General features: G+C 59.9%; 7 protein-coding genes across 7 annotated transcripts, besides 1 other annotated feature; all 7 read right to left on the bottom strand.

The window, feature by feature from the left end:
* Positions 1 to 190: 190 nt before the first annotated feature.
* On the bottom strand, positions 191 to 1,909 carry LPMP_200400 (hypothetical protein; the record flags this gene model as incomplete). Its single annotated transcript, XM_010699937.1, has 1 exon — positions 191 to 1,909. One exon carries the CDS (start codon positions 1,907 to 1,909, stop codon positions 191 to 193), a length of 1,719 nt encoding a protein of 572 aa, XP_010698239.1.
* Positions 1,910 to 2,558: 649 nt separating this feature from the next.
* On the bottom strand, positions 2,559 to 4,241 carry LPMP_200390 (hypothetical protein; the record flags this gene model as incomplete). The annotated part of the gene is made up of 1 exon (XM_010699936.1): positions 2,559 to 4,241. One exon carries the CDS (start codon positions 4,239 to 4,241, stop codon positions 2,559 to 2,561), a length of 1,683 nt encoding a protein of 560 aa, XP_010698238.1.
* A 934-nt stretch (positions 4,242 to 5,175) lies between these two features.
* Positions 5,176 to 8,604, bottom strand: LPMP_200380 (hypothetical protein; the record flags this gene model as incomplete). Its single annotated transcript, XM_010699935.1, has 1 exon — positions 5,176 to 8,604. One exon carries the CDS (start codon positions 8,602 to 8,604, stop codon positions 5,176 to 5,178), a length of 3,429 nt encoding a protein of 1,142 aa, XP_010698237.1.
* An 876-nt stretch (positions 8,605 to 9,480) lies between these two features.
* Positions 9,481 to 14,226, bottom strand: LPMP_200370 (DNA-directed RNA polymerase III largest subunit, putative; the record flags this gene model as incomplete). Its single annotated transcript, XM_010699934.1, has 1 exon — positions 9,481 to 14,226. The coding sequence occupies one exon, from the start codon at positions 14,224 to 14,226 to the stop codon at positions 9,481 to 9,483; it is 4,746 nt and encodes a 1,581-aa protein (XP_010698236.1).
* A 1,147-nt stretch (positions 14,227 to 15,373) lies between these two features.
* Positions 15,374 to 16,510, bottom strand: LPMP_200360 (eukaryotic translation initiation factor 5, putative; the record flags this gene model as incomplete). The annotated part of the gene is made up of 1 exon (XM_010699933.1): positions 15,374 to 16,510. The coding sequence occupies one exon, from the start codon at positions 16,508 to 16,510 to the stop codon at positions 15,374 to 15,376; it is 1,137 nt and encodes a 378-aa protein (XP_010698235.1).
* A 1,611-nt stretch (positions 16,511 to 18,121) lies between these two features.
* LPMP_200350 (hypothetical protein) lies at positions 18,122 to 20,518 on the bottom strand (the record flags this gene model as incomplete). The annotated part of the gene is made up of 1 exon (XM_010699932.1): positions 18,122 to 20,518. The coding sequence occupies one exon, from the start codon at positions 20,516 to 20,518 to the stop codon at positions 18,122 to 18,124; it is 2,397 nt and encodes a 798-aa protein (XP_010698234.1).
* Positions 20,519 to 21,633: 1,115 nt separating this feature from the next.
* LPMP_200340 (deoxyhypusine synthase, putative) lies at positions 21,634 to 23,448 on the bottom strand (the record flags this gene model as incomplete). The annotated part of the gene is made up of 1 exon (XM_010699931.1): positions 21,634 to 23,448. One exon carries the CDS (start codon positions 23,446 to 23,448, stop codon positions 21,634 to 21,636), a length of 1,815 nt encoding a protein of 604 aa, XP_010698233.1.
* A 918-nt stretch (positions 23,449 to 24,366) lies between these two features.
* Positions 24,367 to 24,931: a repeat region.
* Positions 24,932 to 26,889: the final 1,958 nt, after the last annotated feature.

The following is a 26,889-nucleotide window of genomic DNA, read 5'->3' as shown; positions in this document are numbered from 1 at the left end:
CGTCGCAGAGGGAAAGAGAGAGAGGGAGAGAGAGGAGGGGAACAGATCAAGCTCTCCAGAATGGCGGGGTGATGCGGGATGCGAGAGGAAGCTGTGTGGTGCGGACGGAGCGAGTCACGGCGGTCAACATGCAGTGAACCTTGCCTGGCCTGATATGCCGCTCGATGTTACATATGTGACGGGCACGGTATCACATGCCAGGCAGCACCGTCTCCGCATTAAGGAAGTAGTTTAGCACAACCGCGCTCGCCGTCTCGATAGAGTACTGGTACGACGCCCTCGTATAGCGGTGGAACTCGTCGTCGCTGAGATAGTGCTCCTTCTGGTCCCACGCAACGTACCAGTCGTTGTTCGACCGCTGGCCGCGCGTGACGGTGCGGTTGAGGCGGTAGACGTGGCGGGAGAGGGGAAACATGTCGTAGTTGGAGCCCCCGCGCACGATGGCAACAGGCAAAAAGGGGTACTCGGTCGTGAGGACGTGCAGCACACCCATCCCCTCCATGGCCTGCACGCACGAAAGGTCCTTCGCGGCGTACAGACCCTGAAACACTTCCTCCGTGTATTGCCGGCAAAGCACGTCGGAGCGCGGGCCGGCGAGAATCTGACTTGTCGACACCTCTGCACAGTTCAGCAGGATGGGGGTGCTGGGCGGTAGGCGGTTGTACGACAGCACCGCCTCCGAGGCGCTCGCTGGCGGGTCGCTACCGGCGGTGCTCACGCGCACACTCCTGCCCAGGCCCGTCTTCGTGTCCTCCACGGCAGCGACGTAGTCAGTGACCGCCTCGTTAGCCTTCCAGAACAACTGCATCGCCTTGAGTACCGTAGGGGAGGGGCTGGGGAACGGTTTCCCGTACATGGCGTTCTTCATCTGCATCGCAAAGGACGACATGGGGTGACGAAAGGCGCAGGGGCCAAAGAGGGTGGTGGAGTTCTGCATCCGGCAGCGCGGTCGCGAGCAGAGCGACGGGAGGTCATCCTCCTCGACGCACAGCCCGCACTCCTGTTGCAGCGACGCGTACGTGACACAAACAGAGCCAAGAGCCACCTTCTCCGAGTCTGGCACCCAGTGCCGCTGGCAAGCAGGGTTTGCGGCGACCTCGCTTGCCTCCACCGACTCCCCCACAGGCGCCGCGGGCGGTACGTGCGGATTCCAGCCACCACCGCCTACCACAGGCGATACGCCTGCCGTGCCGATCAGTGTCACACTCTGCACGCTGAACATGGGGAGCTCCATCACGGCAGCTGTGCACGAGGCGGCACTCGTCACGTAGATGCCGGTGGTTACGGCCAGAACTGGAACCATGCGCAGCCCGCGCACCACACTCTCGTTCGCTGTGCGCCGCTGGCTGTGCGCGCCCCACCTCACCGGGTTGCGTACAGGCTTCTCGAGAAAGCCGAAAACAGCTGAGCGGCAGCCCTCCACCTGCAGGTCGCTGCTGTAGCGCATGGCCGCCCTGATGTAGAAAAGCTCGTGCATGCCAGAGTAGGTGCCATTGTCTGCCGCCAGAAAGACGTGCGCGCGCACTGGCGCGCGATCGGAGGCCGCGAAAGGCGCTGGTTCCGCACGTACGTCACGCTGCTGATGACTGTCACCAACCAGCTGTCGGTACTGGTGCACATACTCAATAATGGCTGCAAGGCCCTCGTCGCCATCCTTCAGCGCCACGCCATACTGCATGAGTACGCCTGTGGTTGCTTGCCCACCCAGCTGCTGCGCCTCTGCCTGTGCCACCATCACGCGTGCTGCTTCCTTCTGTGCCTCGGCCAGCAGCTTCTGGGTCTCGTTGGTCACGTAGTGGTAGCCTTCCATGCGGTGCTGCAGCTCGATATTGTCGCGGCTGGTGTAGAGGAAGAGAATGTAGGCAACGAGGAGAGCCGCGGCCGCGTTGAGCAGATTCTGCGCGCGCATGGTGAGGCGATGGGTGGAGGAGGGAAAGAGAGGCAGCACTGGTGGGTAGTGGTGGTGGAAGGTACATGAGGGGGGAAGGGTGCACTTAACGGAGACTGATTCACCCTTACTTGTTTGCTTGTGTTAGTGGGTCTGATGCACGCTGGCGGACCTTGATGGGTGATGATGAGAGGAGGAGAGCGAGATACCGTAGCTCGTGGGCATAGGCGAGGATCATGGCGGTAGAGGAGAGGATGAAGGAGGAAGGAGCGTGGTGGTGGGGCGCACAGACGGGCAGCGGTAAGAGAGGGACTGCCTCCCCTCTCTCATTCGCGAGGCGGTGTGTTGTTGCCCGCAGGCCGTTGCGAAAATCGCATGCAGCGATGGTTGTGTTCATTTGTGCTGAGTATTAGTGCAGCAGGGAAGTGCTTGAGGAGAGTAGAGAGAATTAGATGAGCGCCTATGAGGTTCTGCTCAGGAACTTTAAAACAGTGGCAGGAGGGGAGCCGTCAACGGGAGTAAATGAACAGGTGAAGACAGTACAAAGTAGCCAGAGATGCGCCAGCTGTGATCTACCGTTCTAAAAGTCAGCTGTGGGGCTGGTGGCCACCTCGTGCGCAACCCGGCGCTCGTCATTCCCTCTGTTTATCTGGCAGGGCGTGGAGCTCATTCAGGCAAAGCTGCGGCCACCAAAGAAGTAGTTGGACAGTACGAAGGTTACCGTGTCAACGGCGTAGCGGAGGGACGCATTGAGAAAGGACTGGTAATCGGCCTCAGGCATGAAGTAGGGGTTCTGGTGCCACGTGTACGCAGCGATGGCGCTTTCACGCAGAGCTTCCTCGCCATCGGCAGCGGCGGCCTCCTCTAGCTTCAGCATGGCGGCCACGCGCGGGCTCACTGTCAGTTGGCCTGCATCCAGCGCCGATCGCCACACTGCCGGCGGCACGTACATCTTCTTCATGGGATACATAACGTAATTTGAGGCGCTGCGCACCACAGCCACAGGAATGTCGCGGGCGGTGATGTCGTCTGCCAGGGTGCGCAGGAATCCCATCGACTCCATCGCCCGCACACACGCCACATTCTGTGTGGTGAGCGGCGACCCCTGCGGAGCTGCTTCGCTGTGATCGCGCTTACTAAGATGGTTCTGCGCGATGCCGAGGGCGTGAGCAGTGTGCTCTCGGCAAAGGTATTCGCGTTCGGCTCCAGTGTTGATCGCGTTACTAGTGGCCTCAGCGCAGGTGACGAACGACGGGTGAGATGGGGCGACGCGGTGGCTTTCCTCCCCTTCGCCAACTGGTTGGACAGCCTCGTTGGTAGACCAAAAGCGCAGCTGACCCTTCTTGACCATCTCTGGCATCTCCGGCCACGTCTTGCCATGCGATGCCGCTTTGATCTTTCGAGCGAGGGCGTCGCTGGCGAAGTAAATTTTCGCTTCACTGGCGAGCTCACTGCGAAGGGAGGAGCAGTGCGGCCGACTACACTGCGTGTGACGCACATGCTCCGTGCAGGAGCCCGTTTCGATGAGATACGCCGTCGACGTCACGCACACACTGCCGAGAGACAGTGGAGTGATCGCGCTGGGCACGCGTGGCGAGCACCCGTCCAAGTCCATCTGCTCACCAGTGCGCGCGTCCTCGAAGTTGAGATGCGATGACGTGGGGAGCGTGAAGAGCTGGCCGCCGTCCTCGGCTGCCTGCCGAAGTCGCGCCTCCTCCGCCAGCTCTTCGCGCACCTGCTCCAGCGTCTTGAACAGCGGTGCGGGCGATGCCGTGTCCACGCTGCTGGTGGTGGCCTCTCCCTTCAGCGTTGCTTCCTCCTCGCTCGCCTTGAAGGCAGCGTAGGAGGACGTGTTGGTCGGATCCCAGCCGCCCACCATCGGCGAGAAGCCGGAGGTGCCAATGTACACCATGGCGTCGTAGGTGTAGCCGCGTTGACGACGTAGCCTCAGAACGCTCCGCGTGCAGAGTGTGGAGCTGATGTAGTTGAGGCCTGTTGTGACGGCAAGACTGCGCACCGCGTGTCCGTCGGCGTGAAGGATGTAGCCCAGGTGCGCTGCCTGGCAGTACTTGAGTGACAGCACCTGCGTGCCCTCCATAGCCGTAATGAGGCCGGAGAGCTCGTGCACACCTGAGAGATCGCCGCTACCAGCGCACATGAACACTGTCACGTGCTCTTCTGCTGCCGCGCTCGCCGCAAGCGGGCTTCCGGTGCTGTGGACATCGGCGCCTGCGTCGTGATCGACAGCGTGCATGCTGAACGCGCGTGGCAGTGTCCATGCATACGTGAGCAGGATCAGCAGCATGACGGGCGGGAGTGGGAGCCGCACCGGCCATGACGGTGACTGGCGCATTATGACTCGTGAAGCAGGGTGAAGGGAGAGCGGCGAGTCCGCGTCCAGGCAAAGGAGGAAGGGGGGGGGGGGGCGGGGAAGCGCCGCTGGATTGGGGGCAATACAACTCCACTAAACGGTGAGGCACCTCGTGGCTCAGGAGGTTAATGTCTGTGGTGGCACCTCGGTGGCTGTGGAAGAGGGGCGGCTATGGTGAGGGTCGTGGTGAAGTGGACAAAGCAAAGTTGAGAGCGACAGAAGAGGAAGTGACGTGGTCAGCGGTCACCATTGACGGTAGACCGCTGAAGGGCAGTGGTCCACCGTGCGTGTGAGATGAGCCACAGTCCTTTGCCAATGGGGCGGGCCACATAGCAGATCGAAGCGCCAATGTTCCCCTCCCCCTCCCCCTCTTCTACCACGTTAGCACGTGCATGAGGATAGCATACACACGGACGGGAGGCAATGAGCCCACGCCTGGAGCCCATCACGCATATCGGAGCGCCCCGTGCAGCCTTCTGTGCTTCGTATTTTGTCCGCCTGTGCTGTCACTTTGATCGAAGGAGCATGCCAACAAAGCACACACACACACACACGCACACAAGTTGCATAAGGGTAAAGAGGAACGTGTGTCAGCGCGCCCAAGTTCGAGACAGGGTAGAGGATAACAGAGATGAAAGGATGAGGGGGTCCAGAGGCAGTGGTGTGAATGTTGGCCACACACAGGACCGCATACGTACACCTCCCCTCCCCCTTCACCACCTCTTAAGGCAGTCGCCAAAACGAAAGAGCACAGGACCAAGACGCAGGCAGGAACAATACAGTGTCAACAGGCGATATCAATCCTTCTTCCGTGCCTGCTGCTGCCATCCGGTGCTACGACAGACAAATACACACCCGCCCACTCACACCCGCCCTCTTCTGTGCCGCTAAAAATGTCGCATGATGAAGAAAGGGGCTACACTGCTGTGGCGAGTGCGGGAGAGCTGAAGTCGACCAGCTTGAGCAAGTTTTGCGGTGCCATTTCGGTTTGCACCTCCACCACCTCTTCGATGGGCGGAAAAGAAGACAACATCATGAACTCTGCCGGATACACGTCCTCCACGATGTTCAGCGTGACTTTCCGGCGCACTTCTTCGCACATATCTTCACCACCAGCGAGGGCCTGCAGGAGGGGCACAGGTTCTGGCAAGTGGCCCAAGGAGGCGACGGTATTGTACACATTTATGAACTGCTTCAGCACGCGGCGCACATCCTTCTTGATTATGGCGAAACGTTTCTCATCCGCTTCCACGGCTGCAAGACTCGACATCGCCGCGACGATGGTCCTAGTCGACACAGGAAAATAGAAGAGCTTGATGGCGTTTGCCCACGCGGACAAGAGGCGCTGGCGCAGAGCGATCATGGTGGTGACGCACTCTTCCTGAATGGAGTTCAAAGTCTGCTTAGCCTCTTGGCACTGTGCGTCTGACCCGTTGAATAGCACCCCGAGCACCGTCGCGTGCTGCTCAAGCACGTTGCGCAGCTGATGAAGTACGTTATACTCGACAATAGCGAGACACGCGTCATCGAGATTAGTCCGCAACGGCCCTTCCGCACCCACCGAGTGCACGGTCTTCAGCAGCGACTGCAGCAGTTCCTGCACAAACCACTTCACTTCAGTATCTGTAGCCAGCGCCGCGGCACCAGGGTCCAAGGCGGACTGCTGGTCGCTAGAGCTGCGCCCAGGCGCCGCCGCAGCGCGTTGCTGCTCGGTAATCGCACCAAGCAGCTCGATTTGACGCGCAGTGTCCTGAAGAACCGAGTGCACGACGGCGCAGTACTCCGCCACTTCGGGAGATGGGGGCAGGATGAGCTGCGATAGGACGCGCCGGAGGTCGTGCGCGCTGTGACGCTGCAGTTGGCCGTCATTTGCCTCTCTGAACCGAATCGCCGAGGTGGCAACGGAAAGGGTGGAGACGGGTGTAGAGATGGCACTCTCGCTGTCGTTCAGCAGTGCACTCTCCGAGAGATTGGCCACGCCACCGATGACGTTCGCGTCGCTGCCGTACGTAAAGGCGACGAGGAAGTCGAGTACAAACGCAGCAGAGCCGCCCTTCGTGGCGGTGCGGTGCTCTGCTGCAAGTGGCGGGGTGCCTGCGGCGTCGTCACAGTCAGTCGCCTGCGTCAGCGCATTAGACGACGCTAACCTCCGCAACGTCGCGGTGCGGCCGATGATACCCACCGTACTGTCCAGCAAGTGTGTCTCCAATACATGGAGTAGGCGTTGGAACAGCCCCCGCGCTTGCTCCGGGGCAGTTTTGCGAATCAGCCGGGTGAGCGATGAGCCACCCCCCAGCAGCGGCACAAACGTCGTGGCCGTGTAGTACTCAAAGAGCTGGACAAGCGTCACGCATATCTGGATTCCTTCCAAAAGGGGGCGCAACATAGATGAAGCGACGGCTTCCTGCTGCGCGCGCGTGGTGACGCCGGCGTATCGCTGAAGAAGCGCGTTGGACTCGTCATGTCCAGCACCGCGGAAGGCTCCGGAGGGTGCGCGGCCAGTGGCGGCCATGAACAGGCGTGTCAGGCCACCAGTCAGGCCACGTGGGCCTTTGTGGGGAGCGACGGCCCCTGTACTGTCTGCACGGGCGGTGCTGCTGCGCCCGTCAGCTCTGCCTTCACTCTCCAAATCGCCCGTGGCCGCGCCGAGTGCTGCCGCTGTTCGCCCCAGTCGCTCCAGAGCATTGTCGAGCGCAGCCCGGATGTGCTTGCACACACCTCCAAACACGCTGTCGAGCAACGCCTGCTGCCGCGCTGCGTCGTGCGCCGCTCGTGCAGCGTCACCTCCAGCCTGTGGAGGCGACGACGATAGCGCCGCTGTGGTAGAGTGGCTGCGCCGTCCTCCCACACCGACTTCTCGCTCATCACCTACGAAAAAGCTCTGGAGAAAGTCCTGCTCCTCGACGATGGTCTGGTGCAGCCATGCACAAAGTGAGCTGAAGAAGTAGGTGGGGTTGTTCAGCTCCGCCTCGAGAGGGCGGGCCCCCCTCCCTGCCTCGTCGCTACCGTACCTACTCTCACCGCCGTCGTCGCACGCGGAGGGCTGACCGCCGGACTGGTAAAGCCCAGTGGACGTGTTCGCAGAGCCCGTGGTAAGGAGGTGAAAGTAGCGCCGCAGCACTGACGCCCGACGCATCCGCGCGACCTCATCGAGAAGCTTCTCGTGCAGCGTCGGACTTTCCTCGTACAGGAGTCGCACACACCTCAACTGGAAGCCCGTGACCTCCGGCATATCCGCCGCGATCGACCCAACACCGCCAGCGGCGAGGGTCGCGGTGCTGCGGTCGCCACTGGCGGTAGTGGAGAGAAGATGGCGTGCAATCTTCTCAGTAGCGCGAGCTATAGCCCCATACGTGGCCTCCATAACTGCCACTGCGCCTTGGTGGTATTCCTGGGAGTGCATCAGCTCGCTACTGCGTCGGTGCACCTGCCGCGCCCGCTCCAGCACGTTGAGGAAAGTCATATCGACTGGCCCGTCCTCGAGTACTTGCTGCTCAGCGGCGCCGAAGTGGTGCTGCTTGCGGAACTCATCAACATCCTTGTCGTGGGTTTGCACCAGCTGCAGCTCCGCTTGGTACGCCTGAATCTGGTAAAAGAAGTCCTCCACCTCCCTGCTGGGGTCGCCCGTGGTGGTGTTCAGCGTGTTTTCTAAGCTGGAGCACTTCGACTGTAGCTCGTTGACTAGCGCGGCCACACGCTGGTAGCTCTGGTAGACGGCCGTAAATTCGTGCAGGAAGCTCTTGTGTACGTTGATAGTGCGATGGTCGAGGGCGCTGCGAAGTGCTGTTGAAGTGATGGCCTTGTTGCTGTTATTGCTGTTGCTGGATGCCGTGCTCGACAGTGCCGATGGGGAGCTGTGGCTGGTGGTGATCACAACCTCAGCACTGCTGGGTTCCTGCTTGTCATTGTCACCCAAGGAATAGAAGTAGCCTGGCAATATGCTGTCCACATAACTCGCCAGGTCCTTGATCTCGCTGCTGGTTGAGATGTCCAGCAGCTTCGCCACCTTGCGCTGCGTGGCGTTGCTCTTTGCCGGAGCCGAAAAGGATAGCGCAGGTGCGGAGGATGAGGGAAGCAAGACGCCTGTCGGGCGGAGTGCAGCTGCGGGTGGTTGTGACTGAGCAAGCACGGGGGGTGTAGGGAGTGACGGAGACACGTGCGAGTTCGTTGCCGCTGCCACCGGTGCAAGACCAACTGTCACACCTGGCGCTGCGGGCTGCTTCTCTGGCAAGGCAAGTGAGGACGCTACAGTGGCGGATTGCAGCGACGCAACCTTTGAGTCGCCCCAAGACGGCGGCTGGGGAGGTGGCGCCGCTGTATTTGCATCGATCACAGGCGCACTCATTCGCGTTCCCTCCAAAGCCGCGGCTGAACGTACACCACCCGAGTGGAGGAGGAAGAGGGAGGTAGAGGAGGACGCCTGGAGGGATCCTAAGGTGTGTACGCGACGTAAGGGAAAAAAAAAGAGGCATCCAGCTGAATGGTGGACAATGCGGTGCACCGTGACACGGGCACAAATACACAAGGGAAGGCGGAGGAAATAGAGTTGACACTCTCGGCTGAGAAGAAGCACACTCGCTGATCAGCGAGAGATGGGAGGGGGCATACGGATAGAGAGCAGGGAGAAGGGGGGAGGAAAACAGAGAGAGAAGAGAGAAGCCCGCACTGGCGGATATCCTTCCGCTGCTCACATACCCTTTTTCTTTCCACTCCTGCTGCCCCTATCCGAGAAGTGGCAACGGCAACTACACACTACACCAAGTGCAAGCGTCTGCAGCCGATGAGCGTGTCAGCATTCACGCAGTCGCCGGTCGATGAGGCGAGGTGTTGGCCAACACCGAAAAGACAGCAGTAACGCACCATCCACAGCTATGAAGTTGGACGAAGACTTGGACAGAGCACAGGTCGACGTGAGCAAGCGCAGTACTACAGCAACACACACACACACACACGCAGCCACCGCCACCGCCATCGCCACGCAGTCATCCATTATATGAACGCAGGTCAGAGAGAATTGTGAGAGGTGCAGTCTGCGTTGCTTTATTCGAAAGTTAAGGAAGAGCGTCACTCAGTGACCGTCGCCACCGTCCGCCTTCACACAGTCGCCAGGCACACGAGGGGGAAGTGCGGGTGTGGTTGTAGTGTGTGTGTGTGTCGAAGAGGCCAGTGACTGGGAGAGACTGCAGCGGTGATGGAGTAGCACAGATGCTCCCTGGACACGTCACAACGTGAAAAGGTCCAGCTGGAAGACGCCCTCGGCAGAGAGCGGCCGACTCGAAAAGCCGCCGCGAAGAGGTCGATGTCTCCCCGCCCCGTGCGCAGAGGCGTAAGCCATGAAAGAGCTCCGCAAGAATACCTCCTTCGGCGTCAGCTCCACCTTCTTACTATGCGTGCCGGCCGCCGTGGCCTTGCCGGGCGACGGTGACGCTGTGGCTACTGCATTGGCACTGGCCTGAGACGATGGCATTCGTCCTGTATTGGAGCCGAATGGCGCAATGCTGCCCTTGTCGAGCAGGATGTTGAAGCTGCTGGTGCCGAGAGGAATCGGCTTGCCAATAATGATGCACTCAGAGACGCTGAGGTTGACGTCCTCCCTCTCCGTCATCGCCGCATTGTACAGGTGCTCCGTGGTGCGCTCGAAAGACGCCATGGTGAGGACATTGTTGTTCATCTTCTGAATGCCGTACCGAGTAATGCCGAGCACCACGCCGCGGCTCGTCATGACGTCGGCCAGGAGGTAGATGTGCCGGATATCAATGCTGAGCGAGTAGGCCTGTAAGATGCTCGTAATCTCCTTCACTATGGTCTCGCGGGCAGCCTCGATGCCGAGAACACGTTCAACAACAGCGACGTGGTTGCACGTGGTGCGAACACCATCCACGTACGGCAGAGACATGACCGACAAGAGCTCCGCTCCTTCCGCCAGCAGCTTCTCAGAGCGGTCGGCAATCATAACGCGGTTGACGCCTGGGATGCCACCGACCACGAGCTCCGGCAAGAGAGTTAGCAGGTGCTGAATGTTGAAGTGTACACGCGCCGGGTCCTTCTCGTAGGGCTTGACGATGAGGGAGTCGCGGCTGACCATGTCGACACACGCCTCGGAGAGATGGCGCAGCGGTGACATTGGTCGCGCAGCCGCCGCGTAGAGACGCTGGCACACCACCGCCGCATCGATCGGTAGCAGCAGGCGCTCGATCAGCCCTATGTCAAGGAAGATCTGAATGTAATACTGCCGCGGCGTCACAACCTCCACCATTTCGCGTGTGATTTCCTTCAACAGCACCCGCTCCATCAGGCCTTTCACAGCGCGTGCGGCTTGGCACTGAGTACGCCTCGCTGAGGCGAGGTCTATCGACGTGAACTCGTCCTCTAACAGAATGGGGGCCGTGATGACCGGAGTGGCGATGTTCTTGTTTGCATTGATGATTTCCACAAGGCGCGGCACACCCTGCGTGATGCTCATGCTGGCCACGCCTGCAAAGTGGAACGTGCGGAGCGTCATCTGCGTGCTCGGCTCACCCACAGACTGAGCGGCAATGGCGCCGCACGGCGTGCCGGGCTCGCAAAGCTTGCGGTGCACCCTGCGAGCTGAATCCTCGAAAAAGCGGAGCAGCATCCCCCTTGTGAGCGGCAGCAGCTCGACTTGCAGTGACTCTGCAAACGCCTGCACTGGACCTGCGGTGGTTGACGGCAACGCGTCGTCGGACGGGCTCGATCTGCGCTTTGCACCGCCGCGAACTGCTTTGGCGCTCGGCGACGCAGGTGCAGCGGCCACGGTGGCATGGGTATCGAGGGGTAGCTTCAGCTCCTGTCGCAGCTGTACCAGCTCGTCGCGCTTCCTGCGGAAGAATGCCTGAATGTCGCTGCGCAGGCGGTCGCTTCCGTGCTGCTGCGCTAGCTCTTTTAGCAGCTTCAGACCAGTGGCCGCGGACGACGGCGCGCCACCACAGATCGCCGCCTCCACGTCCATTAGGCGCGCACAAGAGGTGAGCGTCCCCTCATCCGCGTGCAGAAGATGATGCACGAACGTTTCCAGCTCCGCAGGGAGCATCGACACATTGTGCCATTCTTCGTAAAGCTTGTTGTAATTCTGGAGCAGCGGGTCCGTTGATGCGGCCAGCTCGCCCCTGCGGCTTCTCTCGTTCATGACGGAGTGAATTTGATTTCGAAAGCGGGCGTAGGCAGCACGGCTACTCAGCCATTCCTGAGCGAGGTTGAGCGGCGTGCCGTGCGACCCCTCCATCAGCCACGGGTCCATGCCGTCCTCGCCGTATCGCAGCTGTACAATGCTGCCTTGTACGCTACGCACTGAGGTGTCGTAACCAACGCTTAGGTTCTCCATAGCCTTGCTGAGACGGCGGTAGATATAGCCTGTCTCTGCGGTCTTGACGGCTGTATCGACGATCCCCTCGCGGCCGGCCATGCCATGGAAGAAAAACTCCGTCGGTGACAGGCCAGAGTAAAAGGAGCTGGCTACGAAGCCGCGGGACGCGGGGTCCTCGGCGAACCGCGGGAAGTGAGGCAGGGCTCGGTCCTGGAAGGCGTTCATGATGCGTTTACCGCTGACCGTCTGCTGGCCCACGCACGCCATCATCTGTGCAGTGTTGAGGGCACTGCCTTTGCTGCCGGAGTTCACCATGATAAGAGGTGCGTTTGACTTGGCATCCAGCGCTTGCACGGCGGCCGAGCCGCACGCATCACGCACCTGCGACAGCTCAGCGTTCAGCATTGCCTCTAGACTCTGCTTCACACTCATTCCAGGCTTGGGGATGAGCCGGCCCATCTTGGCAAGAGAGATGAGACGGTCACACTTGTCGAAAGACACAGCTAGCACGGCAGCCTTCTTCTCGCTGAGCGACGGCGTCGGTGACACATCACCGAGCCCAAGAGAGAAGCCATAGTTCTGAAGGTAGCGGGCGGTGAACTGCGCGATACGCGACATGCACGTCGCCGTCTGCTCCCCGCCGCCCAGGGCGTAGAGGCGGGCAAAGAGGCCGTCCTTGGCGCCACCACCCAGGAGCTTCTTGTCAAGGCGACCAGAGAGAAAGATGGAATCGAGGAATGCCACGTACCCCTCTGCTGGGTCGTCGTGCCTGCCAGCGCCAGAGTAGAAGCGAGTTTTCGCCTCCAAGTTCAGCAGCAGCTGTGTCTCTGGCGTCGGCCGAAGGATGAGCTCGAAGAGTTGCTTGCCGGTCCACAGCTCCGCCGGCTTCAGGATGGCCGGTATCGGAAGCGCAAACTGTGTCTCGGCGTCCAGCCAGTGGGACACCATCTGCGTGAAGGTGGCGCGATCGAAAAGGGCGTCGCGGGCGGTCACGAGGTAGGCAGCGGTGAGAAAGTCCTGCGTGCAGGCGATGATGGGCTCGCCGTTCTTGGCGGTGATAATGTGGTGCGACGACAGCAGCAGCTCCTTTGCCTCGGCGCGGGCCTCCTCTGTCTGCACAACGTGGATGTTCATCTCGTCGCCGTCGAAGTCGGCGTTGTAGGGCGCGCAGCAGCACTCGTTGAACCGAAATGTACGGAACGGCAAGACGCGTGCTCGGTGTGCCATGAGTGAGATGCGGTGAAGCGACGGTTGACGGTTGAAGAGGACATAGTCGCCGTTCATCACATGCCGCTCCACAACGTCGCCTATGCTGAGGCGCGCTGCAATGGCCTCGCGGTCGCGTGCGTTGCGCAGGGATTTGCGCGAGCATTCCTTTGAGAGATAAACCGTGAGGGCGCCAGGGTGTACGTGCGGGCCGTTGCGCACGAGCCGGCGCATGAGCTGGATGTTACCAGCAAAGACGCGCTGCGGGTACGTCAGCACACGCGCGACGCGCAGAGGCACGGCGAGCTCGTCAATACGAAGGTTTGGGTCAGGCGAAATGACCGACCGTCCAGAAAAATCGACACGTTTGCCGCTGAGGTTTCCCCGAAAACGGCCCTGCTTGCCTTTCATGCGCTGTGCATAGGACTTGCACTCGGTGGTGCGGAGGTGCGAAGGAAACCCCGGCAGCGCCGCATCCAGCAACCGCGCCACACGCGTCTGCAGAAGCTCCCATGTCTCTACGCTACGTGCGGCATCGTTTGTGCCGTCGTTCATCATGTCAGAGCAGATGAGAATCTCGTTGTACTGCGTCGTCAAGTCATCCTCTCGAATGTGACTCGTCGTCGACATACCGCGCGGGCGCACACACACGGGCGGGACAAGCAAAGTGCTAATGAGAAGGCTGCTTGGGCTAGTACCGGGTTGCAGGCCTAGCAGCGGTACCTGCTCCAGTGGAATCGCCTCGAACAGCGCTTTAACACGCTGCGGGTGCAAAAACTCGTGCACGAACTCCTTGTGCGAGCCCACCTCCGAATTGTGCAGCGCAGCGGAGCGCAACGCTTCCTGAAAAAACGCCGTCGGGTCCTCATTCGCCTGCTCGCCGCGACGCAACTCCACGAGGTACTTCTCGTGGATGACACGCATTGGGCGCACCCGTCGCACCGTGCCGTTCAGCCCGCCACACATAAGGCACACGCGCGTCTTGTAGGCATCCTCCTGAATGGCTTTAATAAGGGCGGCGCGCTGCTGCGGCTCATGGGACGTGGACCGCAGGCGGTGTAGATAGTACTCCATCTCCTCTCGCGTGAGGAGCACGTTCGAGCAGCGCTTGCATATTGTCCGGCACACTCGAATGACAGCAGAGAAGTAGCCGAGGTGGAAGACGGGCACCTCGAGGTTGATGTGACCGGCGTGGCCCGTGCATTCTATGCTGCATTGGCCACAGGTGTTGCACACCGACAAGCGGTCGCTCGGGCCAAGGCGGGGATCGTTGACACCGAAGTTCTTTTCGGTCCCAATCACGCGGTGGCAGGGCACGACTGAGAGGCGGTGGATCATGTCTTCAGAGAGAAGGCTGTACTTGATCGAGGTCACCTCCACCGGCTTATCCAGCAGCGGTTGCACAAACTGCGCCGCCGTGGTGACAGCGTGTGACATTCTACCTGCGGGTGTGTATGTGGTGTATGCGCTTTAATACTTTTTCTTTTTTTTTTGCTGTTGTGACGGGGGGGGGGGCACACCAGGAGAGCGAGAGAGAGGACAGAAAGGTGCACGTACACGGATGACAAAGAAGTCAGCTCCCTCTCGAGAGACACAGTCACGCAAGCCGAAGAGTAGAGTTAAGTCGTTACGGGTCACCTATCGACGTTTCTCCGCCTAAATGACAACCTAACGACATTGGGTGTTTTTCTGTTGTCAGCTTTGCATACACGAATACAGACAATCACGCGCTTTGACGCGCACAAGTGCACAACGGTGTCTCTAGGTGGAGTGGCAAACCCTATGAGAGCGGCAATGTGGTGAGTGAAGGTCAGAGGTGAGCACAAGGCCTGAAGAGAGAACGAGGAAACATGTAGGCTCGCATGAAGGGTGCCAGGTCAGAATAAGTAAGGAGAGAGAGTGTGCAGTGAGGAGTGTGCGAGATGAACGTGTCAAGTGCGATTGAGCCATACACGAGTGCCTTCGGGCAGGAGCGATGAGCTAATGATGCCATGCACATATTGCACCCACACACACACACACATACCCCCGCTCACCATTTTTTTTTGGGGGTGGGGAGTGGGGAGAGGAAAAGTGATGTATGTGTGGGCGGGTGGGTGTGGATGTGTGTGGGGGGAGGAGTGCAATATGTGTGTTGATGGCATTCAGTCTACAGGGCCGCGTCACGCCTGCGCGGGAAGAGAGAGCAGCGCGTGAACATGTAAAAATACCACCGCGTATCGGCACAGAGAGTAAAGAGAAATACTTCACTCTTCTCCTCGCCATCTCTCCCACCAGGCGCACACAAATTGAGGTGGCAGCGGTGTAAGCCGCCTGGGCCTCCGAGGCGCCTCAACGTAGACTCCTCCTTCGTGTTGTCGTCTTTGGCTTGTTAAACCACCAACTCTCTTAGGTGCGACCTTAAATGGGCAAGTAAACGGGAAAAGAATGTCAGCACGAGCACACGAGCACACGCCCCATGCCACCCCCTGGCGTGGCTCGGAGAGAGAGGGGACCCCATCCGCACACCAGACACACTCGGGAGGTGCAGACCACACATGCCTTTCTTTTGGCCTTTATTGCGCTTGTGTTGGTTGGACTTTTCCTACGCGTCCTCCTTAGCGTCCATACCGAGCCAGGAGACGATGGGCGCAACCTTCTGCCGCATCTCCTCCTGCACCTTCAGGTCCACGTCGCTGAACGGCTTCGTATCCTTGGACCAGTCGACGATGCTGCGATCACGCAAAACGCCTTCGACGAAGAGCATGAAGATCAGAACAGCGAACTTGTCTGGGGTGTAGTTGATAGCAAACTCCTTGGCGCACTCGCGCAGGAACGTCTTCTGAATTTTTTTCTCTCGCTTGTAGAACTCCGTCAGCTCCTTCTCGTCATAGCCCTCGGAGCGGGAGAAGAGCTCCGGCACGGTGCAGAGTCGCTTCAGCAGACGCGCGTGTGTCTTCATGGTCGACAGGAGGTCATCGCGATGCTCTAGCTTCATCGCCGACAGCGCCATCGGCGGCCCGTAGTGCTCTGGCAGGTTGTACTGGCTCAGTAGACGCACAGTGCGACCAACGAGCTCGTCGTTCTTGCCCCAGGACTCTTTCAGCACCCGCGCAAAGACCACCTTGGGGTCCTCGCGATCGTCAGTGAGGTCTGACTTGCCGACCAGCTTGCCCGACTCCTTCTCCTGTTTGGCCGGCGCTGCCGCCTCCTCAGCCGCCGGGGCGTCCTCCTTCTTACGCGCCTCTGCGGCGCCCTTGGCCGCCTTCGCCTCCACCGGATGCTTCTCGTAGTACTGCGTCATGAAGGTCTTGGTGCGGTGCTCATCGAAGTTTGACCGCTTACCACACGCACCGCACACCATGCTGATGGAGGCGGAGCCCTTCTTACCAGCGTCGAGGTGGATAGCTGTCTCAGGATTGCGACAGTACTTGCACAGCACGAACTTCCGAATGAAGTCGTACAGCTTGTCCTGCATGCGCTCCGTGGGGTGCGCACCCATCAACAGGAACTTGTCGTCCTTCGTCGACACCGTACGCTGCGCACCGAGCTCAAACTGGAAGTACTTCATGAGCACCTCCTCTGGGCGGTTGATCACGAGGCAGATATCGTGAATGTTCGGCAGCACCGTCTTGATACCGTTACCGCTACCCTCCACCTTGGTCTGCACGGCGGGCATCTTGTACCGGTAGTAGACATCATCCTTCTTGTCCGGATCAATCGGCACCATCTGAGTCGCCATCTTGCCTGCGGAAAAAAAAAGACACTGAGGAGAAGCGTGCGACAAGTAGGAGGCACGTGGTCGTGATGGAGAGGACAACCAACCAACCAAAGAAAACAAAACAGAGAGTAGATGAACGACTACAACGCGACCCCGACTGCGGTGTGCGTCTCGCTGCGTGTGTGTGTGGGTGGGGGTGCGGGTGGGTGTGCTGCTTGGCTAACGAGACGTGCGCTGGACCTTTCCCAGAGTTAGAACAGCACCAGTGGCGGGAGAAGAAAAGAGAGAGAACTCAGAGAGATTTTACTAGGTGGCCGAGGAACGATGGCTGGCGTAGAGACGTGTTGCTGCATTGTGCATGCGTGAAAATGAGTGCGCAGATGAAAGCAAGCAAAAGGAAGAGAGTCGAGAGGCCGATGGCACACGGGGGGGGGGGGAACGAGGCAACCAATGGTCGCAGCAGTGGTGTACAAGACGTGTGGGAGAGAGGGCTTGCCATTGCGCCAATCCAGCACATTTCCTGCTAACCACATACATGCGCGCCTGTGCAGTCGCCCGTCTGCCATGACTGCAAGCAGACAGTAATGGCTCGTAGATACGCAGAGGTGCCGTCTCGTATGGTATGGGTGAGAAACGTTCGGCTCGTACGTCGAGCGGATCACTTCGCACCTTCAGCCTACGCTGGGCGGGCTGTTGTATGATGGATGAGTTTGGCGAAGGGGGTGGGCCGCGCACACGCTAGAACCCTCGCTCTGCATCCCCACACATGTCTCTGTCCCCAGTCCCACTGGACCAGCATCCGCAGCAGCAGCACCAACGGTGGAAAGAGCGAGTGAGTGGGAGAGAGCGGGCATGGAGTGCATAGGTGGAGCGAACGAGGGGAGAGAAGGCGTAGGCTGCCTCGCCGCCTCAGAGGCCGCCGACAAAAACAAACGTGGGGGAAAGAGGGGGGGGAAGAAGAAAAAGGAGCCAATCAGCGAAACCGGTGCGGTGCTGCACGTGAACCAGAGGAGTGCTCAGATGTAAATAGAGAGCGAAAAAAAAAAACAGTGACCACCAGGGACTCTTTGTCTCCTTCGCCCATCCACCCGCCTCACGTCACACGTGGGCGCTGGTGCGGGCAACCACACCCAACAGGAGGCGGTAGAACAGGGCGAGAAGTGCACGAGTTGGAGACGGAGATGCAGCAGCAAACGCGCGAGCACGCTCAGGTGTAGTGAGAGTGTCTGCACTACTGCAGAAAGAGAGAGAAGGGGCAATAAGCAGATGCACAACCACACGACTGTAGAGAGCACGTTAAAGCTGCACAACGCCTCTCTCCGCACACCCAGTCGCCCAGGCTCGGAATTAGCTCACAACAGAGGGCCTCAAAGCTCCAAGCCGCTTTCCATACCCACACACCACCAAAGGACAACGCGGGTGCGAACGCAACACTCAGAGCGGAAAAAGGAACAGCAAAATAGCATAATTAAGTCAGACAGAGACAATCGGGGAGAGCGGAAGAAACAATAGCGAAGGGGAGGCCCTCCACAAACGTGCGTGCGCAGGCAGAGAGGGAGACAGAGGGACCGGTCGTCTGCCGTGCCTCACATTGTTTCAGCTGCGCAGACGAGCACCTGCGGAGCGGCGCGTCTAAAAGACGTCCGCCGCGTCCAGCAAGTTCACTGAGCTCAGCCGCGCCGTCAAGCCCGCGATGGTCTCGCACTCGATACACATCTTCTCCAAGAGCGCCCCGCTCAGTTTATTCGAGCCGGCGTTAAACGCTCGAAGCGCCACAAGCAGGGCCGTACGCTGTGGAGTGGAGAGATGCCGTCGACTGCCACCATCCACCGTTTCATCAGCGAGCTCGATAGCGTAGTAATGTTCGACCATCTGGGTTGCACACTCTTCATCGAGCATGCCCATGTCCAACGTCACATCCATCATGGTTGAGGACCTGATGAGCGGATGGATCCTCTCTGGATGATTCGTGGTGAAGACGGCAATGAAGGAGTCTGGCAGATTGAAGCCGTTGAAGAGGTCCATGAAGCGCTCTATCGTAAGATGGTCTCGGGCGAGCTGCTCGTACACGTCATTGTCTAGGAGAAACATGTCACGACCGTCTGAGCCGCTGTCGTCATCAAAGTCCTCGTGACTGTTGAGCGCATCGCCAGTTCTTGAGCCTGCAGAGGAAGAGGGTGAGGCCACCTGCGATTTCTCGTCATCACTGTCATCGCTGCCTGTAACCTCATCGCCAGAGAGCTTCTCCGTCTTCAACAGACTACACTCCTCCGCCAGTTTCTTCCTCTGGTCTTGCACCTTCATCAGCACCTCCCAGGCGTCACCGATCGCGTCAAAGTCTTCGAAAACGTACACGGACTGATGTGAGGAGACACTGAGAAAGGCTGTACCCCTGCTGCAGGTTTGTCCGCCTTGTTTGACTTCCATAGTGAAGGGCTTCAATATTTTCTGCAGCTCGTCCGTGGTGAGGATTTCGCTCATGGAGACTACCACGAGGTTGCGACGCAGATACCGCGCTAGAGCCTTCACAAACGACGTCTTACCGGTGCCAGGCGCTCCGTGCAAGAAGAAAGTAAGGCGAGGCACCACTCCCGGCACACCGAAGCAGCCGCGCTCCTCCACAAAGTCGTCGATAATCGACAACACGCGTGCCTTTTCACGAAAGAAGAGGGAGTTGAACGTTTTGCCGCGCGACCCGCTTGACGGTGCAGCGCTGCGGAGGCCCACGTGACCACCTGCCAGCGTTGTCATCAGTCTCGGCACGATGGCGCTCTCGCTTGCTGTTGTTCTCACCTCCGCCGCCGACGATGCGGAACTGACAACCGCCATGCTCGTCGCCTCCTCGCTGGCTGGTGCCGCGCTGTCCAGAACGTAATACTTTCCCGAGAAGTCAGCATCTGAGTCTGAAATGTTCGTTTTCAGTGCTTTGGCACCAATCTTGGCGAAGTTAGCCATCCGCGTCGACGGATAGATCGCCATGAGCGCCGTTCTCTTGGTGTGCGCCATGTGCCCCAGGTACCACGCGTGAACACGACCCAGGAAGGCCTCGATCACGTCATCGGCCGTCCTCGATACGTCATAGTCGCGAACACCGCCTGGTGTATTGTTGCTGTTACACAGAGCACGTGAATGCTCGTGCGGGAGCGGACGACGATACTCGAGAAGAATGATGCGCTCCTCAGGCGCGTGCTGGGAGTCATTAAAAAAAGTAGAATCCGACTGTCTGCCGTAGTCATCACTACCGTTCTTCCCGCGGACTTGATTGTTTTGCGCAGCGGGGCCAAAGGGTCCCTCCTCGGAGGTGACCTCATCTGCTCTACCATCCACACACGGATCAGGATGCTCATCCATATGCTCTGTGTACTTGCGCATGCTGTAGAATAGGTACTGGTTCAGCTTGTCTACCTGGTTGAGTGCGCCTGCCATGGCGCTGGGCCGTCTACCACTGTTTGCACGCTCAGAGTTCGGCTCGCGCTCCTCTGCAGGCCGCCTATTTTCGCTGCTGTCGCCGCCTGTGACGTATTTGTTAGGGAGAGACCGCACAAACAGTCCCGGCTCCACTTGGATGGAATGCCCAGAGCTCGGGACTACGGAGAGCTCCATGCAAGAGGCGATGACGCGTCCGAAGAGCGAGTGGAAACGTGTCGAATAGGGCACCCAGTCCTCCTCGAACATGTCCGACTTGTCAAAGAGAAAACAGTACTCGTAGTCTGCGGCGGCGACGGCATCACACGCGTCGGCGCTGCACTGCATGGCGCGCACGTAGCAGTAGGAGACGTATCCCATGATGCTGCGAATCATAATGTCATCTTGTATCAAGCGATTAGGATGCACCCGCTCCATCACCGCGGCCACTTGCCTATCAAAGCACGAGGTGAGCCGCCGATAGAGAACGTTAGGCCAGGTACGGTGGAGGAAGGCGAAGGCCCGCAGGCAGAGAAATGGTACGACGACGGCAAGGAACAAGCTCGCGAGGGAGGTGCTGCTCCCTGTAGCGAAGGGAGCCTCCACTCGCTCGGAAATCTCCATGTGTTATGCAGCGCGCGTGGTCGTAAATGAATCTCCGTCCTCGTGAGGTGTGCGTGGTCCTTTACAGCGAATAGGCAGGCTTGCGTCCCCCGGGAGGGGGGAGCCAGGGGGACTTGAGAGGCCTCCTGCCTCAGTGGAAAAAAAAAGAGAGAGAAGGTGAGGAAGGAAGGAAGGAAACGGAGGCAAACACAAATGAAATGGCGTGCCGTGGCGGGCATTGCGAGTGCGAGGCTTGAGCTTCGAGGGGCAGCCCAGGGAAGTATCCGAAAACAGGAGGAGGAAAGAGGAAAAGAAATAGAAGACGAGGGTGCGTGAAGGCGGCAGCCCTTTTCAGCGTTGTGCGCGGGCCGATGTTCTTCCACGTTTACGACATCCTCCCTCCTACTTCTTCCCCACTCTTTTTTCCGCACAAGAGCCCCTTCCCAAACAACAGCCCTGTGAATGCCGCCGGCGTGAGGCAGCTCTGCATGTGCCACAATCTCGGAACAAGTGATGCGCCTTGCAATCTACCGGATGAATCGACCTTGTCCTTCAAGTTCATGTGCGTCGTTCTTTTCCTGTTGTGTACTTGTTAGTTTCCCCGTAATGATATGCGTTTCACACTTCCTGTGCGGGCAGCTGTGCAGCTGGTGCGCCGGTCTGTTGAGATGACCAACAGAGGTTTATGAACGAGCAGCGGAGAAGGCGGTGGCGGGGCCCTCTTGTCGCCCATCGAGCGCGAGGGCGCAGTAGATTTTCCTTTGACTTGAGATGCTGCGCACACGCGCTTGCTCGAAGTTCTGCCCCACTCCCTCCACTCATCCTGGTATGTCTACTGGTGCCGTGCCTGGGCCTTCGAGCACTGTTGATGAAGGGGTGGGCTCTGAGTTGGAACACACAAGGGCAGAGATGGGTGTGTGTGTGGGGAGGCGAGGGGAGGGGGAGAGGAAATGGTACGGAGGATCTGCGGAGGTGCGTGTAAAAGGGGGCACGGGTAGAGCGATGGAGCGAAACGTGACCCTGTGCTTCATGTTCCCCCGTCCGCACCCCTCCCCTCCCCCTCCGTTTCCTCGCAACACCCACATACGTACGACTACATCCCACACGTGCGCCAGCACACTCCGCCCATTTTGCTTCTAAACGCCCTTCATCACACTGGTGAAAGTACTCTGGCACGGTTTGCGGCGGCGCGGGCCTTGTGAGACTCCCTTCTTGCGCTGTTGCACGTCATCCTCGGCTCTGCGCTGCCGCACCGCGGGCACGAAGACCTCCGCCAACAGCAGCGGCAGGTACGTGCTGACCTCTCCATACACCTTCACGAACTCCCCCTCCATCCGCACTTTTCCCCACGAAAGTGCCTCCTCTGGTTTAGCACCGGCATCAGAACCGTCGAACTCCTGCCCATTGTTCAGGATGATAGTGAAGTCGGCGCCGTTCCGCATGAGGTTGGCATTACACACGTGATGCTTCACGACACCACCGCCGCAGATGAGAATGCCAGTCTTCTTGCTGAGCATGGCAAGTTTGTTGATCAAGTGCACGTCGCGGACGAGGTCCACCTGTAGTCGATCCACAGACAGAGCCCTGCCAACCGCTGTGGCGATTTCCGTGGTTAAAGACGAGGAGGCTTTGCGAGGTCCCTTCCGCTCCGAGCTGCTGGTATTCTCGTCCACCACTACATCGCCCTTTCTGTGCTCAGGATGGGCGGCTGAGAGAGGTGGGGGCAGCAGGTAGCTCGCTATGTCTCCGTCGACAAAGGAGGGACTGAACACGGGGACTTGCTGCAGGGCTGCCCAGTAGATCATCGTGGTACGCGCCCTGGCGAGTGCTTCCGCACGGTGAGGCGCCGATGCCTCACTGTTAGTATATCGCTGCGTCTCCTGCCCCTCCCCATTCGCATTTGGGGATTCTGCGGCGCCAACCGACAAGCCGCTTGGCCTGTGACATGTGCAACTCTGCAGAGCCTCTAGAGCTTCAGTAAGCATGTCAACCAGCCACAATCCGCACAACGCCCACACCTCACTGGGTGTGACGGACCACTTGCACACGTCGTTGTACTTGTCAGGAATCGGCTTCGCCTCCGCAGCCGCGCGCAATCGTGCCTGGCGGACGCAAAGACGCTGAACGAAAATATGCATGAGGGAGTCGAACAACCGAGAGTCGGGGCTCCCTTGACACGCGTACTCGACGTTGCCAAAGCGCGCCAGCTTTGCTCTCCCGGCCACCGTGCGAGTGCCGAAAGGCTTCTTCGACTTCTTGGGACTCTTGAACAGCGTAGGAGCCGCAGAGGAGGCGCCGCTGCTCGACTGCCCTCGTGTTTCGCTGGCGTAGTGCTGCAAAGTGTACACCGCGCACGCGCGACGCAGGTCGTGCTCCACACCACCACCGCTCACGACAATGGCGGAGAGGAAACTGTGAGCGCAAGGCATCACCTCGTCCGGGTGTGGAGGCCCACCGTACATATCAACGTACTCCTCCTTGAGTCGTGCAAACATTAGCTGGTCGTCTGGGCAGTCTGCTGACACCGTAGCCGACGCTTCTGGCGAGCGACGAACAACGCCCTCCTGAACAAGAAACCGAACCGCCTCGCGGCAGCCAGTGCCCATGAGGTTAGCGGTCACACCCATGAACAGGTTCGGATAGAACTGCTCTTGCCGCAACGCCCCACCGTCTTCGCCAACATCGCGCGGCACCAGCACGTACTTCCCGTCCTTCAGTTGATACACCTTGGAAGGAGGCTGCTTCCGGATCATGCGCCGGGCAATGGAGCAGGCGAGGCCGTAGTTGGTCGCCTGGAATCCCATTGTCGGGTATGACCCAATGATGTGTTGTGCCTTGTCGAAGTTCGACGTGGGGCCCTGAACGTGTGTCAGCCTCGCGACAGCCTCCGCCGAGGCAGCCGACGACACAAACACAGCAGACTCCGCAATGCTCGCCATGCGTTCTTTCATCTCTTTTCTCTTTTCTGTTGCCCCTGTCACCCCCTAGTTGCGTGAATGTGCGAGTGTCAGTGTGATTCGGCGTGCGAATACACGTGTGTGACTGTCCCTCGTGGGCGTCTCTGCAGAGTAAAGGGAGGGGAGAGAGGAAGGAAAATGGCAGCGTCCAAAGGCGTCTCCGACGCACAGAGAGCGAAGAGTTGACAAGGAAAACAAGAGGGGTGTACAATAGCAATGCAAGAAGAGACTCGAATGATGGTCGCCTACCGCTTATCCGCCTGCGTTCTGGGGATCCATTCAGCTTCCTTCGTTGTCCCTATGCGCACGTGGCACGTATGTACACAAGCAGAGCAGCGGTAGGAAAGCGGAAGCGTCGAGAAGAGGAGTAGGGAGGGATCGGATACCAGGCGAAACAGTGCATAAAAAATGCGGCGGGCCAGACACGATTTTGAAGTATGTCAGCTGGGGGGGGGGGGGAGCAAGGAAGGGGACAGAGAAACCTCCGTCGCGGCTGAGTGCATTGTGCGCCCGCCCTCCTCACTACACCTGCGTTGTCGCCCTTCATGACATGCAAAGCGAAGTATCAATCAGCGGCGAGTTAAGAAGACAACAACCGCTCTCCATTCCCAGTCTCCCACACGTAGACTGTTGGCGCTCTAAGAATATCGTTAGGGGAAGGAAAGGGAAAAGAGCATACTGAAGCGAGACAGTAGTCGTAGCAGCCCTCTTCGCCGCTCCCACTCGCTGTCGTAACACGGCACACCCTGCAGAGTGAGTGATTCGCGGCAAGGCAGAAGACAAGCAGGCTTGATTCTCCCTGCCTCACAGCACTCCACCAATGTACGCTTTCTCTGTTCCCTTTGCGGCTCGCTGTCCTTTCTAGGATGGACGAGGAAGTCGGAAAAAACACCTCATGCCACTACACGGGGGTTATCAACGTGTCCATTACGTGGCAGAACACACGTTCAGCTGCACTCAGCCCTCACTATTCTCCCCGGCCAGTCTCAGAGGTCCATCGCGGGGTGCAGCGCAGGGGGAGCTAGAGGCGTTACCGCAGTGCGCCGACTCAGTCGTCTGAGGCCGTGCTCACACGCAAACTCTACCTATCCCCCCCCTCGCCGGTCACCTCCCAGCCGCTCTCGTCATGCTGGTCGTCACCTGGTGTGTCCCTCGCGACGCTTAAGATTCCCCACACCAGTAGGCGGTGAGGGTCGGGTGAGGTGCGTGCGGGTCATGCTGACACTCTGCCCGACGTATGGATGGGCACAGCCGCCTTCCTTGTCACAGGTTTCTCCGACGCAGCGCCATCCAGGGCCGAGCCGCCGTCATCAGCAGCGATGCATCGCTCTGGCTTCCCCTGGGACGCCGGTACTTGGCACTGAACGAGCCAGAGGGGCTCGCCATCTGGTAGGGAGAGGGAGGGGAGGAGTAGCACGGCTTTCTCCCACACCCAGAGTGGGAGTCGCTGTCCCCTGGGGTGCCACGCATTGGGCTGTTGTCCTCACCGCTCCGCCTGGTCATCGGGAGACGGACAACAGGAAGACAAACAATCAATAGAGACTAAAACAAGTCATAACGAGAATCATAACAGCTCACGACCACTACAACCCTCGCAACCCAACCGACTTCTTCCACTCCCCGGCTACCGCACAGGAGGGTCACACAAAGGGAAACGAAGAACCGCAAGAATAAACTCTTTAAAACAACACAACACGAGCCTCACAGCTTCCACACATCCGTCGACTCAAATCCAAGGCGAAACGTGAGAGCAAAATTCAGGGGAGTAAAACCATTGCGAAGAAGAGTTGCCCCGAACAAAATGAGTACACCTTGTCACAGAGGTAACTACAGGAATGTATGCGCTGTGCCTGCGCACAGACGAGAGCGGGGCGCCAGCCTGCACGTCCGGCTTCCCGCCTCACCTCCCCGTGTCGCTAGTCCCACCCCTGCGCACAGGGCATACGAGACCACGGCTCGGGCCCTCTGCGGGGCTCTCGTCACACGCTTCAGGTTGTGGCCCGTGCACTGCGCAGGACGGACGAGCCACGCAGTCGCCAAGCTGTGCATGGACTGCACGGCCGTCCGAGTCGCTCGGGTGGAACGCAGCGAGGACAGCAGAGCGGCAACAGCGCGAAGGTGGGCCATGTCGCCAACAGACAAAGGCCAACGAACACGGCCGCCAGCACGCAGCGCACCGCACGGTGCTCTGCTGCAGCACTGCAGTCGGCGGAGTGGCGCCGCCAGCGCGTGCCCGTAGTGCCGGCCGTCACCATCGGCGTGATGCACCCCGACGTAGCAGACGGGGAGGCCTCTAAGCAGCACTGATGGGGCGGTGCGCTTGTCGAGCAGCGGCATCACGCCCCGCAGCGGGCCTGCCACCGGCAGGAGCTCCACGACGTGGTGGGCGGCCTCTCCCGTCACGCCGCGCGCTGCGTACTCGGGCCACGCCAAAGGATCTGAGCTGGGGGTGGGGTATGGGCGCAGCCTCCCTCGTCCCTCTTTCCTCCCCCTCCCGCGGCCCCGGTGAGCATGGCGTCGAAGGATTGGCGATGGGGGCCGTTCATCGCCGTGGTGGCCTGCGCCGCGGGCGGCTGCGCACCTACCCGCCCGGCCTCCGATTCCAGCAGGAGAGTGGGCGGGCACAGCCGGTGCCCGTCGTGCTGCGACGGCCGGCCTGCAGTCCGCTGGCCAAACACGGAGGAGGGGATTGGGAAGAGCGCCTGGCGATCCTCCTCTGCGGGCGTGTCAATGCACAATGAAGCTCCCCAAAGGCGTCACAGCACACGCCCCCCAGACCCACCCCAGCCCGTCCCAAGCCAGCACCCGCGTCATCCCCTAGCAGCGGGCGCGGAGAGTACGCGTGTGCGGCGCTACACACACAGATCGCAAAGTGGCAGAACCAACGCAGAGCACCCGCGCAGCGATCGGACAGCAATGCCCGAAAAAGCGGGCGTGCAGCAAGGAGCAGAGAGGAAAAGAGAGGGTACGACCTCAGAGGGCAGGCGCGGAGGAGAGGGCGAGAGAGGTGGGAGGCGGCCGATAGGCACGGGCAGCACTGTGCATGCATGGGCGTGTGGCGGCGCGGGGAGGGCGGCGAGCTGCGGGGGACGACTGGCGTGCAAGTGCGCCATCGCGCCACGCAAGCACGCGCGGAGCACGGGGTAGGGAGAGGCGCTCAACTGAGGTGAGAGGTCTGCGGAGACGGGCGGGGCGACGCGAACTCCGCCTCCCACTGGTCCACCACCCCTCACGCGGTTCATTATGCCGCCGTCCTCCCACCACCGCCTCCCCGCTGCGACACCGCGTCCCCTTCACGCCCGCCCCTTCCGCTTCGGCGAGGAGGAGGAAGGTGCGGGGCCCCGGCAGCGAGGGCGGACACGAGAGGCAACAGGAGGGGCGCGAGGGGCGCGAGGGGCGCGAGGGGCGCGAGGGGTGTGGCACGAGAGAAAGAGA

The sequence above is a fragment of the Leishmania panamensis genome (genome assembly GCF_000755165.1).
Source record: "Leishmania panamensis strain MHOM/PA/94/PSC-1 chromosome 20 sequence".
Lineage (NCBI taxonomy): Eukaryota > Euglenozoa > Kinetoplastea > Trypanosomatida > Trypanosomatidae > Leishmania > Leishmania panamensis.
Note: the sequence above shows the minus strand (reverse complement) of the source record. Positions and strands in the feature narration are given on the sequence as shown.